The sequence below is a fragment of the Parus major genome, chromosome 4A (genome assembly GCF_001522545.3).
Source record: "Parus major isolate Abel chromosome 4A, Parus_major1.1, whole genome shotgun sequence".
Classification (NCBI taxonomy): Eukaryota; Metazoa; Chordata; class Aves; order Passeriformes; family Paridae; genus Parus; species Parus major.
In genome coordinates this window covers 3716029-3737804 of record NC_031772.1, presented here as the reverse complement: position 1 = coordinate 3737804, position 21776 = coordinate 3716029, and the positions used below count along the sequence as shown (strand labels likewise).

Genomic DNA, 21776 nt, shown 5'->3' with positions numbered 1-21776 from the left:
AACTTCCCAGAGAAGAGTGACCTTGGGCACAAGTCCTTGTTCTGCCAAGGCTTTCAGATGGGAAATGATACAGAGCTGTACTGACAAGTGTCAAATCTACATTCTGGGCTTTGTTGAGGGTATGCCAGGTCCTTTCCATACTCCTTCATATCCAACAGTAATAACTGGGGCTTAAATAGGGGTTATTGTCATTACTGAGTGTGCAGAAAATTGAAGTATTTTCTGCAAGAACCTGACTACCATGATCCTTTTATATCTGTGGAACAGAAGCCATCATAGGCTTGTTTGATCCACCTGTTTCATGTAATAAATGCAAGTTGCAGCTGCAATTCTACTACTTACTGGTAGTTACTAGTAATTTACTAGTGGTTCCTAGGTAAGCAGCAGTCACCTTTAACTCCACACACATAAATACTGCCAGGTTTGCACAACCCTGTCCCAGCAGCATGAGAAAGATGCTGATGAACTGAAGAGAGTTCACAGAAATAAAAATCAATGCAAAGAGTTTTTATACATCTTGGCATCAATCCACATTTTTTCCATTCTTTTATATCTTGTTCTTGACCTGTTACAGGTATTTCAAGTCGTGAATTTGAGCTTTATTTTTGCTGCATCACTTTCAAGCCCTTGTCCATGGGAGAGCCTCTTGCTGTTTCTTATCCATTTGCTCTTTCTTATTTCACTCCAATATTCTGGTTTCATTTGGAGGGTGACAACTTTCTCCACTGTTTATCAAGATCTTCATCAGACTTACTCATACCAGGCTCATGTCTCACATTCTTTTTCCTTGGATCTTGTGGGAATGCTGTGATTTTTTTCCAGTTTTGGCACAGAGCTTTGTAGGTGGGTTGCAATCTGTAGGATAGCTCCCAGTTATTTGAGGAAGCAATTGCGTTTAAATGTGTCAACACCTTCCCTTAAGTGGATCATTTCTCCTGCCTCCTTTAGTGGGGAGCAGGGGAAGTCACTGATTGTCTTCAACTCATTTGTGTCTTTGGCATTCAAAGTTTTCTTTGAAAAGAAAGCAGATTTTCCTACAGATTTTAAATATAGGTATTTGTTTTGGGTTTTGTCCTGTTCCTTTCCCTGTAACTCTGGCTCCTGTAATGCTGCTGCTGTGCTGTGCAGATGTTTCCTGGCCTATCTCTTGCACAAAGGATGGACTAATGGCAGCTCTTTTTGCCATTATTTTTCAAAACAGGGTAATAAAAATATTCAAGTTCTGTGTATCTGGCCTGATCTGCAGTGGAAATGCACAGGCTGAGTACACAAAGTGTGCAGACCCTGGGGAACACAGCTTGGGCACAGAGGGAACTGTTTTTTAATAGGGCTTGGTTTAGTTATCAACAATCTGTGCACAAGGAAAATCTCATTATGCTGTTCCCCCCATGCAAACTCTGTAAACAATATTGATAGGAGTAATTAACTTGACTTTCTAAATATTGTAATATCATTATAGAGAAAAAAATGTCTTCAAAAAGGTAACAAATCATTCTTCAATTTTTGTGTTTGTCTTGCTTTTTGCTCGTCTCATTCAGCCTATGCAGATTTTTCCCTATTTGATTCAGTCACCTGGCATTGAAGAACTCTGCTCCAGAGCTATCCTTGACTTCAACAAAAAAGTCTTTTTTTTTATGGTCTGTCCCATATCCAGCAAAGAACAACTTTATCAGCTCTTGCTGCTAGTCCCTGCAATACTCCAGGCTTTGGACTCCATAAGTGGTATTTTTCTGGGATTATTTTACAAGAAAGGTGGATGATTCCTCTTTTTATTATTCTTTTCTAGGTTTGTTGGAGCAGAGTGAGATTTTTCTAACAGGCTTTCCATACATACACTGTACTACCAGGCTCAGGGCAAAAAGAAGAAGGAAAAATAATAATTTTCTGTGTCTCTATTGAGAAGAGAATAAACATTACATAACTTCATGGGTATATTCCACTTGCTTCAATTTTCAAAGAAATTACTGAGTTATTAACTGAAAAATTCAGACATTTTGGAATGCATTACAAATCTTCTTTCTCTTAGGTGCTTTGGTGGCAGACAAACTTGGGCAGCAGCTGTAGCTAAAAGTCATTTTTGAAGCCTATTTAAAGCATGATTTGTGACAAAATTATCAACTTCTTTTTATAGGCAGATTATGACCAAAGTACTTTTTTAATTTTCTAAATCTAGCAGTGCATCAGGCATTCACACATGTAATCTTAAAATGATTACAAAAACCTATTTAGACTCTCAATACATATCATCCAAACTATCTGCAAGCTCAACTTGTTTATACAAAGCTTTTCAAATCATTCCCAGTTTCCTGCTGGCTGCCAGTCTACCATCGAATTTAATGTGTTCTCCTAACAGGAGCAAGGGCCTTTCTCCAAATCTTGTGTGCATTGAGTGGGATGGAGGGTTTTTTGTGGATAAAGATTTATTTTTCCTCAAAGTCCTGGCAAGCCTCCCCTGGGCTGAGCAGCTGGCCACGCTCCACCCCTGCAGGCAGCGATGCTTTGCTGCAGGGGAGATCTCTGCAGATGGATTTACTCTTCTCAGCTGACAACCACATGGGTTTTACTTGGCTCTGCCATGAGATAAAGATATCAAAGAGTGCCTGGCATGTCACACAGTCAGAGAAGAGCAGCTCAGGAGGGACCCCTGGAGCTCATCCAGTCTGATCTCCTGCTCAGAGCAAGCCCAGCTGGAGCAGTGACACAGGACCAGTTCCACTTGGGATCACAGAACTCCACACTGGTTTGGGTTGGAAGGACCTCAAAGCCCATCCAGTGCCACCCCTGCCATGGCAGGGACACCTCCCACTGTCCCAGGTTTTTCCAAGCCCTGTCCAGCCTGGCCTTGGACACTTCCAGGGATGCAGGGGCAGCCACAGCTGCTCTGGGCATCCCCTCCCTTTGTGGATTTCACTTTCCCCGAGGAAGGAGACACCACAGCCTCTCTTGGCAGCCTCCTCCCACATCCCTGATCACTCTCACATGTAGAAAGTTTTTCTTACATCTTCTCAGCTTTTCCCATGGCCCAACACGTGCCTGCTCTCCCCAGAGGTGTCCTCTGGAACAGCCTGGCTCTGCTCTCCCACCAGGTACCTGCAGGCAGCACGAAAATGCCCCTCAGCCTTTTCTGCACAAGGTTGAACAAATCCTGTTGCAGCTGCCTCCCTTCATCCATCATAAGCTCCAGCTGCCTGACCCTGTGGTGGCCCTGGCTGGACTTGCTATATTCCTAGAAAATCCCATTCTTTGGAGATTTCCAACCATAAGGAGAAAAAATAGTGCTGTTATGGGGTTATTCATCTAAATGAGACCAAAGGCTTTAAATTAGGGATAACAAGAGAAAAATGTTATCTCTTTTCTCATTTAGAAGTTTGAACCCAGTCAGAGATACACATAAAAGTGTGTGAGGAATCACCCAGAAGGAAACACTCACTGCATTCAGGTTCAAGAGAACTAATTTTGTCACCAGAAGAGAACTGTAAATGGTGAAAAGCAGGTACATGGCATAAAGCTGCTCCAGGGTTATACATATATATATGCCACACTTGAAATAATTTCAGGTCTGAAATTTCTGGTTAGCAAAGCACTTTTGTTGACCTGCTACAGCACACTGAAATTTTAGGCAGAACACTGGCAAGCTCTGTAAAAATATAATCTCCTTATGCCCCACCTGAAACATATTCTGTGCTGACTCAAGCTGACTTTCTGAGCAAGGTGGTGTCTTCAGCAAATGTCCAGTTTGACTACTTTAATTTTAGCTAGACTCACTACCTGTGCCAAAACTGAGTTAGCAGGAACAGGAGTAATGCACAAGCAGAAGTGTTGCTTGTACATCCCCCAGTACAACGCAAGAAATATGCTTTTGATGATATCTCAGAGCAGAGGATGACTCCTGCAAAAGAGATTTAAGGGAAGGAAACCAACAGAAGCTTTGTGACATGGTGGAAAAATATGGATTAAATGTATCAGAGCTGTTGCTAAGAGGAGCTGACAGAGCTGCTGAAATAGCTCAATGACCTGATTAAATAGGAGCGAGAAACTGTGTTCTCTGTCCACCTTTACAGGATTTCATCATAAATTATTTCATTAACTTGGTGTATAGAGGCTCCCCCCTAAAACAGAAGTCAAATTGCCATGTAGGCAATCCTCAGGAACATACAGGGATGCCACTAACTCTCATTACTTGTCTGAAACTGAAAAGAAAAACATCCTTAGGTGTGCAGGCTGAAACTGAGAAGTAAAGAAACGTCATGTTGAATATTATAAACTTGTAATGCAAGAAAAAAAATCCCTGAAACACTTGGGTCTACAGAAAATTTTAGATTGCTGTCAAAGATCATCATTAAAGTGTGAAAACATCTTAAACTGACTTCTATAATTCAATACAATAATCTGTCTTGCTCAATGCCCAGCCTTTCACTGATCCACTCACTGTCTGTAAATCTTTAAATATCCCTGAAGTTTGGTGGCAGCTTCTTTATCAGCTCATATCCTCAACAAGCCTGAATTGAACCCCCTTATCAAATGCACAAACAGGCCTTTATTCATTCACCTTCTTATTAATGTGACTTATTAGAAGTTGAATAAGTTTTGTAGCTTCTCTCTGTTCCTAGAAGATCTCAAAGGAAATCTTGTTAATGTACATTTAATTGCTGCAGCTCAGCCTCAATCTTCTCTATAGCAACAAATATGCACTGGCTACGTCTGTCAAATCTTCCCTCAGCTTCTTCCTTTCTGCCTTTTATGGCCAAGCCTTTCACACAGGTTTTCTTTTGTGCAAAGTCTTCCCCTCTACGGATCTAGATAGGAAAATATCTTTCAATTATTTTGATGAGTTCTTCACTCATCCTGTAATTGCTCTCACACTCATCCAGCCCATGATGCTGCACATCCCATGCTTGAATACCATGAATAGGACAGGAGCAATGGAGCTCAGGATAAAAACTGGCAATTCCTTAGTCCTATCCTCTCATTTTGCTTTTTCTTCTTCTTTTTTTTTTATTTATTTTTTAAACTTTACTTCACATTTCCTTTCTTGTATTATATGCAGTCAGAAAGAATAAAAAAAGCAGATTTTATTTGAAGTTTCAATGTCCCATCATAGAACTTCGGTTAAAAAAAGGAAGAAAAATTGTCAGAAAGGACAGATGAAAAGGAAATTAATGCCAGAAGGTCTGAGAGGAGAGGTGTGTTAAAGAGGGGTCCTCTCTGAATCATATTCTACTGACTGTATGTGACAGCTTCTTCTATTTCTGCACACTTCTTACAGTTTGATAGACCATCATAGCCAACCTGGGAGAATAGAACATTAAAAAAATAATAAAAAACAAATCCAGTCTGTTAATTTCTTTTCAATTTGCACACAAAAACATCCTGTGTACCTTATTTCAAACCACACAGGGAACAGTTCTCACAGCCCTGCCTGGTAACCAAGGGATGGGAATGAAAACATCTCCCCTATTAAATTTGCTGAAAACACGGTGCACGCTATCAAAAGAAAGAAAAGAAAGGTGTTTTCAGAAAAAAAAAAACCCACAAGTGTTTCACTGTCTGTGAGAAATCATGAGCAGGATGGGAAAGGCTGTTTACACAGGCACTTAGCCAGGAAACTGTGTTTTCCACAGACCCAGTCATTCAGGGAGCACATCTCCGATTTTCCTGAGCTCCCTCCCTCCCTTCTCCAAGCCCTGCAATTCTATTGAGAAATCCGGCTGTAGGTGAGGCAGCACAGCCAGTCCTGCACCCTGCCTCTCCTTTAGCTGTGCTACCACACCGAGGCCATTTGTAGGAATTTTACACAGCAAGACAAACAAACGCAGACCCTTAAGGAAACGCGTGAGCTGCGCGAAATCGCCACCAAAAATCCGCCGGAAAGCATCCTCTCCTCATCTCCCGTGAAAAGCAGCGCTGCTAATTAACAGGCTTGATGGAGAACGCCGTGAGATAGACGGAAAGTCTTGTCACTTTATTTGTGCATGCTTCCCTGCATCTTAAGTTGCATCTCGGGCTGGCTGAGGATCATGTGAGGCTGGGTTATAAATTGGGAGCCGCGCACTGGGGCTGGCAGTGTGTAAGCCTGGGAGTGTTGTGCTCGCTGCTTTCCTGTGCTAAGCTGATTTACTTGTTTAAGGTCTGACCTCATCATCCTGTCAGGATGGATTCCCACCTATGCAGTTAACAGCAGCTCAGCATCGGCTGCGAGAGCTCGCCGTGTGTTAATCGGAGACACGGAGAGAGCTGCCGAGATTTGTTCTTTTGTTGGCTTTTCTTAAGAAGAGGAGTTGAAACAGAAGAGATAACAAAGAATCCATTTCTTTCCTAGAAGAATAGGCTTTTGTATTTATTTTTTTTTTACGTCTGAAAAGAAAAAAATAAAATAAAATAAAACCCCAAATAAGATGTCAGTCTCTGGCAAGAAGGAGTTTGATGTGAAGCAGATCCTGAGGCTCCGCTGGAGGTGGTTCAGCCACCCTTCGCAGGGCTCCGCCGGCTCCGGGGGCTGCCATCAGCAGGAAGGATTCGAGCACAGAGGCACCCCGGTGCAGAACAGGCTGAAGAGCCACTCTCGGGACAGAAATGGGCTGAAGAAGAACAGCAGCCCCGTCCACCACAACATCCTGGCCCCCGTGCCGGGGCCGACGCCTGTGCACCACCGCTCCATCCACAGCTGGCACCAGCAGAACCTCATCGAGCAGCTGCGAGCCAGCGAGGACATCCCCAAAAACAGCACAGAGGAAAACTCTGCTAAAGAAGATTCAAGTAAAACCTCACAGGAGCTGCAGATGATCACAGAACAAAATGCAGATGAGTCTGCAGAGAGGTAGGAGTTTTAAAGTCTGCACTTGGAAAGCCAGACTTGTTTCCAAGTTATTCCCTGAAACTGTCTTTGTTTTTAGCCAGAGTTCCTTACTGCATTAATCTCACTTTATTTATGTATATGTGTGTGTGCACACCCACACTCAGATGAGAAGGAACACTTCTGCATCAGAAAAATGAACAGGAACATTGTCATGAAATGTTGATCTTTCCTTAAGGTACATCATTCCATAACTCTTCCATATGCATAAAATCTGCCAGTTTGTCAAATTTGCTCTATCAACATCCACAACATCTCAATTTCTTCTCTTGATTTATTACATGTGAGTGCAGTGAGAAAAAGGAGGCTCCTGACATCCTGTCCTCATTCTGACTTTATCAATGGGTGCAACATTGACAAATGGGAGCTGCTGGAGGTGCACGGGCTCTGTGCTTGCCAATGATCTCTCAAAATTTCCCACTGATTTTCTTTTACTGTCTTCCAAGCAAGGAAAATTAACCTTGAATTAAGTGGAAAGGAAGCATCATTCTTTGCTTTTTTTAAAGGTTTGTTTGAAGGTTTATACTTTCACAGCTCATTTAGTATGCTCAGACAAATATTTTCTGCAAGGTCAGGTGAAAAAACATTACAGCTCTGAGACCTTAAAGGTGTAAGCACAAAGGAAGAGCTATTTTTAAGTTGTGAATAACAAAGAATATAATATTAATACTACTTATTTAATTAAGCTTTTTCATGTTTTCTTTTTTTCAAAACTCTTGTCAGTATTTTTATCTTACCCAGCAACATTTCTACCCCACCTTTCCCCACCTTGGGCTCAAATCAAGCATAAATGATAAGATTATTTGCACCATTTGATGAGATTGCTACCAGTCTTTGGACATAATTTAAACGTATTACATTGCATTTAAATACAAATTTATCTTAATTGAAGTTACAGTTCTCTCAGTAGAAACCAAGCTGACAGCTTGCATATTTTTAGCAGTTATTATTTTTCAAGTTGTGCATCTGCTGAGGGGAACATCTGCAGATGGAACAGCAAAAACTGCATTCCAAAATGTCACTTGGAAACCAGTCCCAGTAATCAATAGGTACCAGATAAAATCATTACAGAATAAAAACACTGAGAAAAGGACTGTGTTTCCAAGGGCACTGGTTTGGAATGGGGAGCAGCATACCCTTAGTACAAATTTCCTGAAAAAAAAGTGATTTTAGACACACCTGAGAAGGAAAATTGATTTAATTTGAGTAAGGAACACTTGTTCATCCAAATAAGATTTTACACCATGTGAAGAAGGAGGTAGAAAAAAGCTGAATTGGTTCAGTTTGGGAGGTAATAAACCACTTCATTCTAAAATAAGATGTGACATTTTCTCCAGCTATATATAAAGTTTCTGCTAAGGCCTCCTGAAGTTTTGTACCTTCATATCCACTCCAATTTAAGTTCTGCTCTTGAGCTGTTTGAAGTTGCAGCTTTTAGGATAGTTTTGGAACTGTTATGTCATATATTTTTATGGTCAAATAAGTGGATTTCTTTAAGATTTCAGTAAAAGCCATCATTGCATGTTGTAGATTAAAATTTATTTTGACTTTCTTCTTAAAAAGCTGATTTGATAATAGATTGTTTGTAGAGTGATTCATGACTATGAGTTTCTCTATAATTAAAACTTATTTCAAGAAAATAAAGCTGGCCATTAAGGACAACACAGCTCAAATTTCTTTCATATGTCCCAACAGAAATCATTAAGTAAAACACTGTTCCCTTCCCCTACAGCAGCCAGCACAGGCCAGACATTAATTAATACATTAATTAGTTGGGTAGAAATGAGATACTGAGACAAAATAAGGAGAAGCAGTCTTTTATCTACATCTACCTAAATCTAGGATGTAGATATCGATATATATATATATATATATATATATATATAACTTGATAGATATCCTGATATATTTTTGAAACAATGTCTGATCTTTGAAATCATGCCCTTAAATCATTCCAAGTCTCTTTTTCCTTCAGAAGTTCCAGATAATCCCAAGCAATGGTAATCAATGGGCTCTGCTGGTGATCACCAGGTGAAAATCAGGTGTTTGCAGGACCCCCTGAGCCCATGTTCTCACTAAAAACAGCACAGCAGGAGCTGCACAGGTATTGCAGCCAAATTTCACATCTACACCTGAGCACACCAAAGCCAGATTTGCCTTTTGGAGCACAAAAGCACCACACTTTCAAAGCAGCTGTCTCTAAACCACTCTATGTTCCTCTGCTTGGAGAAATCCCATTTTTTGGTGGATCTCAGCACTCTGCTGAGTGTCACATGGACATCCAAAATAGTAGAAAAATCTATAGATAGATTAGAGAGAATCTGCCCAATACATCAACCCTGGGCAGAATTTGAATGCAGTTTCTGCTAAGAGTTTAATGCTTTCCATGGAAAACTTTGGAAATGTAAAAACAATATTCTGAATTTCTTCAGAAAAAAATTGAGCTTTCTATAGAAACCTCAGGACTGAATGCTGTCAGGGATGGACAGAGAGCACCCTGGGGTTTGATAAAATAAAGGTTGTTTATTGAGGAGGAAGGTTAAATAATAAAGTTCCAACCAACAGTTCCATCTGGAATACACGATCATTAATGCATTTATTTCTGCTTTCTTCAATTCATTTTGATATTCCAGTCCCCAAATTAAAGAGTGCAATACTTAAAGAAATCCTTCTAATCCATGGGCTTCCTTCTGAATCATATCCCATGACAAGTGACAAAATAAATGAGGCTTAAGTGGCTAAAATTCATTAATTTTGTCCTAATCGTAACCAGTTAATGTGCGGTCAACCAATGCATTCTGGGCCATAAATAAATGGTTTATTTATTGGCACAAGGGTAAGGAAAGCATCTCAGCATCCTGGGGCTGTCTGGTCCAGTGCTGCTCAGGGAAACAGCTCAAAGATCATCTAGGAGCATCAAAAATGCAGCCTTGAGCTGCTGCTCTAAGATCCTTATGGAAGTTCTGTCTGAAGTTTGGGGAAAAGATGAACAGTGAACAATCTGTATTTACTGACCTCATCTCATTCTCACCCATCTGCTCCTTGAATGAGCACAGGGACCTCTTCATGGGTGAAAAAAACCAGCTAAAGCCTGCATTGCCACCAAGTTATTTTATCTGTAGAGTGTATTTCCCAACACAGCATTTTCTGGTATTACTGGGGTGAGCAGCAAGCTAAACCTGTGGAAAATGGCCATGCCAGGGAAGAGCAAACACCTTCAGAGATTTCAGGTTTGGCTTGAAAAGGGAGCTGAAGTGAGCTCTGTAAGAAGCCATGGGAAATAACCGTGGGTGGCTGCTGGTTCAGCAGGCAGGGCTAGGGGGGCTGAGCACTCGAGCTGCTCAGGACACCCCTGATCTGTCCTGTCTGGAATCTTGTGAGGTTCAGGCTCCTCTGCCAGGGGGACAGGGAAACATTTCCTTTTCTTTCAAAGAAAGTGGTCTGGCAGTGATCCAGAGACATCAGCACACACCGGGGGGATTTGATTGTTGGATTTTGACAGGCAACAGAAACTTTGTGTGCATGAACACCCATGTGCACAGGCACTGAAGCCTCCTAAAAAGAAGAGTTTTGATACTGAATTTCTTCAATTACTTCCCTAAAAATCTTCTGGACTCACAGATATTGACTTCCCCATGGGAGCACAGTGCCCAGTTAATTTCTGAATTTATGCCACACTGCCACATCCATTCCTGCACATCTGCCAGGGCTCTGGTTCCACAAGTGTGCAATTCAGACCATGTGTGCTGATTAAGTATTTCCTAGTTGCCCAAAGGCACTTAGATTTCAGTAGTAAATGTAGCATCCATTCATCATTTTTTTCTCTTCTGCATTATTTCTTTTCTAACTATGTGGCTGAAAAAATGCTGACAAACTCTAGTTTGGGACAAATTCTAGTTTTGCTAAGGACAAGTGTTTTCTAATTTCCCACATGAGATAAAATATATTTCTAATTAATTTTAATAGAATCTTTAGATGTTGTAATCCAAACATTTAGTCATTAGTGATGCACATGGAAACAGATACTTGGGAGGTGCATCCTCCCAAAGGCAATCCTTTTCTGTGGTGGTTATTTTTGATGTACAGCTATTTTGATCATTCATCTTAAGACTTGAAAATTCACAGTTTTTTGGCACACATATGGAAATAGCTATCAGACTATTTTCTTCAGTGTCTCTGGCATACATATAAACACACACATATGTGTACATGACTATTTCAGATGTTGTCTCCTATATGAGTTATCCCTCGAGTTCTGCTTTTAGATCCAGTAGCAGACAACATCCTTGGCTCCCATTCCAGTGTGAAATAAAGAAAAAGAAAACAGGTGATAATTTTCCTGGTGAAAATGGTACATAATATGAGTTATTCTGTCAAACCTCTGGTCAAACCAGATCGAGAGGGCTTTTGGCACTGCAGGTGAGGTTCTGGTACCCAAATAAACAGAGGAGCACAACAATGACTGAGAATGGCAGGAGTAAAAGGGAGGATGGTGATGTGCCCTGTGCAGAGGAGATGATAAAGGGCTGCATTCAGGGGGGGAAATCACAGCACTGCTTCCCTGCCCTGGGTAAGAATTCAGTTCCATGAACAATCTCTGATGCCCAAGGTAAAGTTTAGAAATGACAATTCCTAATTCACATCACAGCGGCCTTTATGTTTAAAACAGAACTGCTCCAATTTGATTTTCACTGAAACTCCAGCATTTTGAAAAGTACTTTCAGAAAATCTTAACAGCTAAGTATTTTAGAATCATGATAAAGAATGCTGGACATGTAGTCAGACAGCATTTCAATCCTTCTGTGCCAAAGCTGGCCCAACCAGGTTTAGGTGCTTCCTTGATTGTCTACAGAACAATTTAAGCTCGTTAATGCCTTGGTCTTCCCCCATCAGTATAGGTACCATATTGGTCTCCTTATTCTTCTTATTGCCACACTTTTCTTCTTTACACCCTTTTTATATGTTTAAAAATTGCTGTCAGTCTAAAGAGCTGTGATTCTTGCAGTCTTGTCCCAGAATTCCTGTCCTGGCAGCTCTGATGTTTCATTGCTGGTCTGTCTGGACTTGCAGCTCAGTGGGCAGACCTGGATTCCTTCTGTGTCATCCTGACTCAAATCTGTTTAAATGTCCTCAGTAGTTGTTTTTCTCTTATCAACAACGTGGTGCTGTTGCTCATGCCTGCCTTGTGATTCATGTGAAACTCCTGCCTCTGTACCACAGACCTGTTCCCAAACCATCTGGACATTTTTGCAGTTATTTGTTCCTAAAACCAGCACTTTGCATGAATAAATTCCATCTTGTGTTTATCAGATAATGCCTCCAACTGGCTGAGCTAATGTTCAGTTCTGATTTAACCCTGATTTTGTGATTTAATATCCAATTTTGATCCAATACCATACCCACAGCTCTTCTCAGCTTGGCACCATCCCCAATTATAATATATAATAGCAAAGATTTCTCTTTATTTTTCCAAGTAATTTAGGAACTTTATGAGAAGTTATATAGGAACTTCAGTGCTAAGCTCCTTAGGACCCCAGTTTGATTTATCTTCCCATTTCTCAGTGAACCACTGATAATTTAATGGCATGATTTCACACCAGTGTTCTAAAATGGGTTACTCCAGCCAGTCCCTGAGGTAGAACCTTACCCTATCTGATATAAAACACTGAAAAATAATACTCATGTTCAGGGTATACTTGACAACTCTTCTGTTCTCCAGAATTTCTAGTAAAACCTGTTAGAGGCACTTCAGCTAACTTTGACATGTTATTCTTGGCAAATTCTTGCTGACTTAAGTTTTATTTCTAAGTGCTTAGAAATAATAATTATAGGAATTTTACGTGGTATAATTTGGCAAGAAGTAGCAACAAGGAAGAGAAATGATGTTTGTGTTTTGTGGAGAATTATTCAATTTCTTTTCTAAAAAGAAATATAGAAATTATAGTGTTTATAACAATTTAATATAAATTCCAGCACTATGTTTTAAAAAGATGATTTTCTGCAGGCCTGCAATGGATAACCAAAATGTTTCCTTGTTACCTCAGGGACAAACAGAAAGTGATTTTCTTCTACCAATGATCTTTAGCTAAAGGCCAAAATATGAGTTTGAAACTGGATTGTTTAAGATGTTTGTAGCTGATTTGAGAGGAGTCAGCAGTTGACAGCATTTTATGGAAATTCACTCACAGCTGGTTGAAATATGGTAGCTGGGGGTAGCCAAGAAAATTGGATGTCTAATGTTTGCTAAGTGTGGAAAATCTATGCAGTTATAGTAAGTGGTCTCTGGTTAAAATCTAAGAGGAAAATCACTTTTTTTTCCAGCAGTTGATAATTCATGAAGAGGAACAGGCCTTTTGAGGCCAAGTGCAAATGCAATCAACAGTGACCAATGAATTAATTCTGACTAAACAAATGCTGTGACCTCACACAGGAGCACTTGGTACAGAAATTAGAATCAAAATGTCTCAAAGGCATCCTTGGGATGAATTCCTACTCTCACCTGCTATTATGAAATCTTTTGAAGAACTTGAAAAAGCAAAAAAATGGGGTATTGAAATGGGTTAAAATAGTTATTAAAGATGAAAGGAATGAGTAGAATTTTATTTTGAAATTAATTTTTTATTCACCCAATGGAAAGACTAGATATTTATTCCTTTTTTTGTTTTGTTTTGATATTTTTTTTTTTGTTGATGTTTTTTTTTTTCCATAGATAGCTAAATAGAATAATAGGAAAACTTAAGCTGAAAAAGGGCTCTGGATGTCATCAAGTCTAACCCTGTCTACCCACCAAGAAGTCTATAATGAGAAATAATCTGACTTACTAGAAAACACACAATATTTTACAGTCCTACATTTAGCAAGCCTAGCTTTCAAAGATGAATTATTACAGGCAAGGGAAAAAAAATACCATTTAATAGTAATTTAAGAATCTAGGATAATTCCAGTCATTTCAAAACAATTTTTTTATGATTCAATTATCTTCTCATTTTCACTCCATTGAGCTGGCTCTCAGCAAAGACAGCTGTTAAATGACTTTTTAAAGAGTTATTACTGTTCTTAAAATCACTTCTTAATGTCTCCAGAAAAAGTTAAGGAGATGATTAAACACATGTTCCCCATGCAGAGCAGTTTTTACAGACACACTGAGATTATGCAACTGAAAGATCAACAAGAAATCAGATGGTTGGTGAAACTTTCTGGGAAAAGGGGGAGAAGGTTTTGCTTGGCTTCAAAGTTTTAGCCAGACAGGATCCTAAAAGAAAGAAACTGTTTATTTTCACCCTTGGTTTGTGGCTAAATTGTTTACTTTGGAATATTTTAGGGAGGAAAATTACTGAAGTCTTACACATTTAAAAAATAAAGGGATTTGTTTGCTATAATTGAGCAGCTAAATTTGCCCAATTAAACCAGACCAGTTTGGTTTAGCTTCATTCATTCTGCTAGAATAAAATAATTCTCTAATAGATTTAGAGAATTATTTAGAGGATGATTATATCAGGCAATTAAATAAGACTTTGGTTTATTTGTTGTGCACCTGTTGGTGTGCAGGGTAAAAGAATTTAAAAATGAAGCTGAGCTCCTGTTGGGATTGACAGAAAGAGCTGAAGATAAGTATAGGGCATAAAAGAAAAAGAAAATAATCTGTAAAACAAAGTTATAACCAAATTTATTCCTCTGTGACATCAGATTCCCCCTCAGTGACTCCATCAACAGAAACACCAGCACTGGAAATTCCCACCCTGCTGTGCCAGCAAATCTGCTCCCAGACCACCTCCTCCCCTCCTTTTTCAAGCAAATGCTTAACACTCAAAACTCAATTCAAAGCAAATTAAAATAGTCAGAATGAGACCAGAGAGCCTGGCTCTTTACAAAAATTCTGCCCATCCAATAATTCTTAGCTTAAAACATCTTTGATTTCATTGTAGTAATTGTTTCCATCCTATGTGACAAGCCAAGATATTTCACTAAAACCTGTCTGCTGCTCACAGGGAACAAGAGGATAACTAAAAGTCTTTAAAGGAACATCCTGCCTTCATTTCAGGTTCAAATATATGCTAGAGCATCTAAATTAATACAGTTTCAAAGTGTTTTGTCAGGAAATAGGCACTGTATTCTCATGCTGTTTTACAGGATAAAAAGTTTGCCTCGTCACATTTTCCAATAAAACCCATTTAGGCCAAACAAACATATTTCATGGAAAAGAATGTTTTGTTTTACATGTTTTGAAAACCTGGGGACAAGGATCTAGATTTCTTACCTGGATATTAACATTTGATTTAATCAAATTCAAGTACTCTCAGCCTAAATTTTTAGCTTCATGACTAGGACCCGAAAATCAATGTATGGGTTATGCCTCAGATTTGTTGCCTGCCTCTTTTATTACCTCAGAAAAAACCACCCAGCCTCTTGGTATCACAGTTCACTCATGCAAAAGAGCATTTTCCTGGGGACACAACAGGAATGGAACAGATTTTCCTGCAAACAGCTTTGCAATGCAAATTGGAATTCATGTACACTATGATTGATTCATTATATTTCATAGTTGCACAGTTTATCTTCTCATTGTACTGACATCACAGAAATCAAAGTCTGCTAGAGATTCCCATTACAATAAGTAGAGACCAACATACTTCCAATAAAATGTTTTAAACTGCAAACAAAGGAAATATTTTGAGAAAGTGGGCAGCCACTTTCACCCTTTGCCATGCTTCAGTTTCCCTGATAAGTTACAAGTCAAGAGGAAGGGAGGCATTCTGGAAAGAAATGAGCATTTTCAAACCCTATTTATTTTAATAGAAGTTTAAAAAACGAAGAACCTTTTTGAACTGGGCAAATATACCTTGGTTTAAAAGGAAATTGTGAGCAAACCACTAAGAAATCCTAGGAGTTGGAGAAAAGCTATTTTAAGCTATTACATATGGTTTGAGTTGCTAGGGAAACCTCTTTTACAGTGTTCACTTAGCACAGATGCTCAGGAAAGCTCTGTCTCCATGTCAGACCATTGCAGAATGCTGCAGAATGTGAAGAAATAAAGATGCACTACACATGCAGGCAAAAATACCTGAGTAATTTCACCTTAGTCATGCTCCACATCTCTGGTGGGAGCTCATTCTTTCCCTCTCTGCCACCACCACCAGACAAAAGCTCTGATTGCAGAGAATATTTGTTCAAACATTTGGTTTTGATCCACTGGGGTTCGTGCTTTAGACATTCATCTTTGCAGAGCAGGAGCTTTGCCATGTGCTCAGTGAAAAGGCAAAGGAGAGGGGATGGCTCTGATGCCACCACCATTTCTGGCCACCCTTTTGAGCAGGGCAGAGAATAAATACATACCCTGAACAAAAATATACACCCTGGGGTGCCCTATGATGTTTATAGCGGATAAATATTGATCATTTAAAGATAAAAATGTTGGTTCTGGGTCATGGCTCTCACTACTGTCTCACAAGAGTCGCTCACAAAAGATTCTCTCCAGCTCATTATCCAGTTTGTGGAAAACCACACCTGAAGGCAGGAATCCCCTCCTGTGCCATTCCTGTTCTCTGTGCTGGTGCAGTGGCTTGGGATGGACTTTTTGACCTTTCTGTCTGTGCTGCCTGAGGCAGTAAAATCTGCCAGCTGTGCAGCCCCCTGGTGCAGCCTGTCACAGGGGATTTAGGAGCAGAGCAAGACAAGCTCCTGGCAGGTTCCAGCCTGGTGATCCTGCAGGAGATCAACCACAACACAATGAACTGCTGAGATGAGCACAGCAAGGACAAGGCTGTAACTCAGGACTAATTTCTTGTGCCTTAATTTCTTTCATTTGGTTAAAGGATCCAAATTTTTGCTAAAAAAGGAGATGCAGAGTGGCTTGGTGGTACAAAAAGCCAATAAAGTTGCTCAGGAGGAAGCTCCCATGGGATACCACAAAGCAGGAGAGCTCAAATGTTCCTCTCACTTCCCTCATTCAAATGCAGCCCAATTACTCCTCAGCTGTTTAAAGTTTCCTTATACTTTCCCACTTGGTGTTAAAGTGAATTCAAACCTGATTGTAACACAATAAAGTAACAAAGTCAGGAGTGGAAGGACAATATTTTATTGAATAAATGCAATAAAATGGCTGTGTTATTTTTTGTATAACCACATTACAATGCAAATTTACCTCTCTGCAGCCTGGTGAATATTACTGGCACTCCAGGAAAAAAACCTGTCATAATAATAAGCTTAATAATATAAGCAATACTTTCCATAATTCATATAATCTACACACTTTTAGCCTTTCTTTGTTTTTCATTTGATTTAATGTGCTGCATGTGTTCAGATTTTATATTTTTATTCCTATTCAATTGCAGTGAGTGAGGCTGACAGACCCTGGCTTGTTGGAGCAAGTTATCTCTATTATCTCTCCAGATAAATGCCAAGTCACTAATGGCATGGACAGAACAGGTTTGAGTAAGCCAGGTTGTCAGAAATCCTGTTAAATACACTTGATTCTGTCAAATTAAAGCAGACCTAATGTTCTGTCTGTAAAGGTTGTAAAGACAATTCTCTCTGTCTTACAAAGGTGCTGTGGGCTCATGAGGAGATGTTTCCTCAGTAAAAGATTCCTGTAAGGAACCACCTTCTTTTCTGAGCAAGCACAGGAGATGTTCAGTGGGTTCATTTATGACATTAGCAATGATGTACATAATAATAAATATTATAAATTAAATATATTATAATAAATAAAATATTTCTCAGGTGTTAAAAAGTGCAAGTCAGTGACCAAAGGTAAGAACAGGAACTAAGGCACAGCAGTCTCCATAATTTATAACATCCAAAATTCCTTCCAGTAAATATGGAAGGGCATTCACAATATGCTGGTTTGGTTGTAGTGACTGGGAAAAAAACATGCCCTCAATTGAGCCAGAAATGAATCCAGCAGGTTAAGTTATTTGAATTCCTTTCCAGATGTAGGTTTGAATTATATTTTCTGACACAGAAGCTCAGAAGATAACAACTGGCTGGAGAGTACTTTGGAATCAGCATATCTGTACCTAGGGACACATAGAAATATTTGCTTTAACACAGGGAAACTCTCTCAGGGTGTAATTGCACAATTAAGAGAAGGAGAGAATTGATCACAGATAAATTTCTGTGCCTTACAAAACCTTCAAACAGAATAGAAAACTTCAGTCTACTTCTCATCTGTGATTTCTATCTGTGAGGCTGCCCAGACCTTTACACACATCCTCTCTCCCTCATTTCTAATAAATCTGTAATTATGACAGGGCACTCTGGCTAAATAGGTTAAAAATCACTTTTCCTCCCCATTGCAGCAGTGTTTAGCTTTGAATGAGGTATCCAGCAGATCAGCTGAATCAGGTCAGGAGATATTTTGGAACAAGCCTGGAGATTTTAACGTGACTGGAGGTGTCTCACATAGCAAAATGGAATTTGAAGTGGTGCCTTCATCTAGGGGACCATGTTTCACTTGAAAGGGAAAACGTGATAAGTCTTGTTATTTGTTAGTTAGGATCCAAATAAATGTAGGAAAGGAAAAATGTAAAAAATTAAATGGTCATGAGAAGCTGAAAAATAGTGTCCCTTTGCCTTTGATGGAATTCAAAAAAGAAGTGAGAAGCATGTATGAAGGTATTCTGGCAGTGGTTTGAGGTTTAATACATCAAGATATCCTAAAAAAATCTCCCAGCAGGATCCACATCTGATGAGCTGCAAGGCTCAGGTTGGTAGGGAGAGGGATAATTGCTATTGAGACTGTTACTCTGCCTTTTCAAAGCTCTGCTCACTGGAGGCACAACCACTTCACATTTGGTTTTGGCTCGTACTCATATCTCCCCTTGCTCCCCTTTGCTCCACTTTTTCCAGTAATAGTCAAAAGGGAGATAATAAAGCAGGGTCTTCTTCCCTCCCTCTCTCCAGCAGGGGTCTTTCTGAAAAGTGCTTAATGAAGGAACAAACATGGAGTTAATTAGTTTTATCTGGCAATAGCTTTGCTTGGAGTGAAAACCAGTTCTTTTTGCCATTGGCCTGTGTTTTGTTTTCTACGTCCTCTAAAGAGAAATGCCACGGGCCCAGATCCAGCATTAAGCCATTATTTTTCATTTTGCACATTCTGACAGCTCGAAATCCTGCTATATCATGCCTTCTGGTCACATCATTTTTTCTTCTTTAGAAAGATTATCACTTGCTCCCAGGAAGTTGAGGAAGAAGTACTCAGCCTCCCTGAGCTTCTCCTTCACTTTTAATTTCCCTCCAACACAATCATGTTGAGTTTGGAATTCAGGCATTGCAGTGACCACTTGGCATTATCAGAACAAAGGATAATTTTAAAATGGTAATCTATTAAATACTCTTATCCTTTGACCTGAAAGGTTTCACTCCGTTATTCTTTATTACATAACGTGAAGGAATACAGTGTTAATTCTCCTGGAGGATAATGTTCCTGAATGATGATTTAAACTGGCATTAATTGAAATGATTTGTGAGACACTCATTTCATCCCTGAATACAGGCACATACCTATTAAATAAAACAGGCAGTGTTCTCTCCAGGCTGATACTGCTACAGCTCCAATTTCTATGCCACAGAAATAAGTGTTTTAAAGTGAAGAGAACCATTAGAAACCCCTTTCTATGAATGTAGGATTATTCAATTTCTTAATTATCTGCATAAAACAAGCAGTGAGCACAAAACCCTTCTGTAGACACGAGATCCTTCAAGAGCAGGAAAAGCAGAAAAAGATCAGCAATCAAGAGAGTTCACACACTAAACTGCAGAGACTGGAAAATAATTTTGTAATTCCTCTAATTAAAATTAGTTAAAAAATAATAGATGTACAATTTCCCAAGGGAAACAGTTTATTGAAGAGAGTGTTTGGATTAACTCATCTTTGTACCTCAAAATCACGATCTGTCCATGGCTGAGAGAAGGCACAAAATTCCATTTTCCAGTGGAATTACCCCAACAAATTCCTTATTTCTGTTCCTAGGAGAATTCAAAATGTCACAACCCGAATTCATGCTGATATGAATCACGATGACATCTGTCTGTACCTTGTCATGTCTGGGGGAAGAACAAAACCCAAAACCAGCTGAAGTGGTTTCAGTGTTTTGCTGAAGCTCCTGCAGTTGATGATATGCACATTTACACTCGTAATCCCAAATGGGAAAAGCTATTTTAACTTACACCAACTGAGAGAAGTGGCAGGTTTATTTTAACCTTAGCAATAAAAAAATTGCTAAAACCAGGCAGTTTCAAGAGCTCCAAGTTCTAAAGGAATTGTCAGAGCTTTCAGATTAGTTGGGAAGTCAGGAGTTTCTCCCTTAACTGAAATAAATTATAAATTTTAATTACTTATTTCTTCATTTGTTATCATTATTTCATTATTTCATTTCTTCATTTTCTATCATTATTACAAACTCACGTTGCTACATCCTTTTCTATCATTATTAAAACCTCATGTTAAATATTACAACCTCATCAGTCATCAACAATTTCCCATCCTCTTTTGGGACAAATGTTTAAACACATACCCTAAAAAATTCACAATAAATAATAAAAAAATGTAATAAAATATAAAAATATAAAAAAAATAAAAAATAAAGAAGATGACTGCAGCAGAAATTACTGGGACATCAATTACTGGTGTGCTACAATTTTACCAGCATCAATTAATAAAAGCACATCAAGTCTATCATGATTTTATCTGTGCTCAGAAATGGCTTCTAACTGAAATATTTTCATTTCTCAGCCAGCTGCTGGGGTTTGCCTGTGACAGCTGCTGTGATTTTTGTGGGAAAAGGGTTTTTCTCAGCAGCCAGAGCTCAGATGGCTGAGCAGGACGGAGCTGGCTGGGGAAAGGGGCTGAGATGAACCTCGAAAATAAAAAATTAAAGGGAGAAAAGGAAAATGATGAGCTGCACTGGAAATATTAAAAAAAAAATTAAAATATGAGCTGCACAAAGCAAGTGAACTGGTGGAGCTGCAGTTTTGCCTTGCTCACAGGGCTGGAGCCCCCTGCCCTCCAGGCTGTCAGAGATCCAGGCCATGTCACTGCCCTTTGCTGGTTCCCAGTTTGCTGCTGGTGGCTGCTGGGATTGGCTGTGCACCCCAAAACAAAACCCCTAAATGGCACCAAAAACTGAACCTGATTAAACTGACTTTCACAAATATCACAGCATCTTAAATAGGCTCATTCAACACCCAAGAAGTGGTCACCATAAACATAATAAATGATAGCATCAGCAACACCAACAGAATTATAAAGGCTCCAATAAACAACCCTGTTTTCTTGCAATATTGTTCTTCTAAGCTTCATTATCATCAGGTTTGCTTCCTGGTTTTGGCCATTGGCACACTGAATGAGGTTTAATAAAACACTGAATTTTGAAAAAGGGCACGGCAAATAAATGGCATTTATGTGTTATTGCATTCTAATTCAATAATGAGGAAATCTGGATTTAGCTTTTATATACTGATTAATGAAGAGTGCTCTGCTGATTAATGTGAAGAGTTCTTCATTATGACAGAAAAGAAGTTTAACATAATTCAGAAATTTAAAGAATTGTAGGCCTGGAATGAATCACAAAACTCATGGCATCAAATCTAATTACAGAAAAGATGAATTTTTACCTCCGCACACCATTTGTTAGTCCTGGCTTTCTTAGGATCCAGTAGAATCTCACTGTTACCTGGCATTTCCTCCCCCGTGTTTCATTCAGGTCAATATTTGAAGAGAGGTGTAAGCAGCTCTTTAAAAAGTAAAATTTTCCCTAAATTTCAATGAGGACAAGGGCAAAGATGTCTCTGTGAATTTAAATTTTGTTCCCCAAACACTTTTTTGTCTTGCGATGATATATCCACAATAATAATTAAATAGCAATAAAATAAATAATTAAAAAATAAAATAACAAATAAATAAATATATATATAAAATAAAATA

The 21776-nt window shown here is 39.1% G+C and overlaps 1 protein-coding gene across 1 annotated transcript in view; it reads left to right on the top strand.

The window, feature by feature from the left end:
* Positions 1-5655: 5655 nt before the first annotated feature.
* KLHL4 (kelch like family member 4) overlaps positions 5656-21776 on the top strand; it is a 36456-nt gene continuing 20335 nt past the window's right edge. Inside the window, exon 1 of the mRNA XM_015626772.3 lies at positions 5656-6817. Within this exon, the coding sequence (XP_015482258.1) occupies positions 6396-6817 (422 nt within the window). The 5' untranslated portion in view covers positions 5656-6395. The remainder of the gene's footprint in view (positions 6818-21776) is intronic.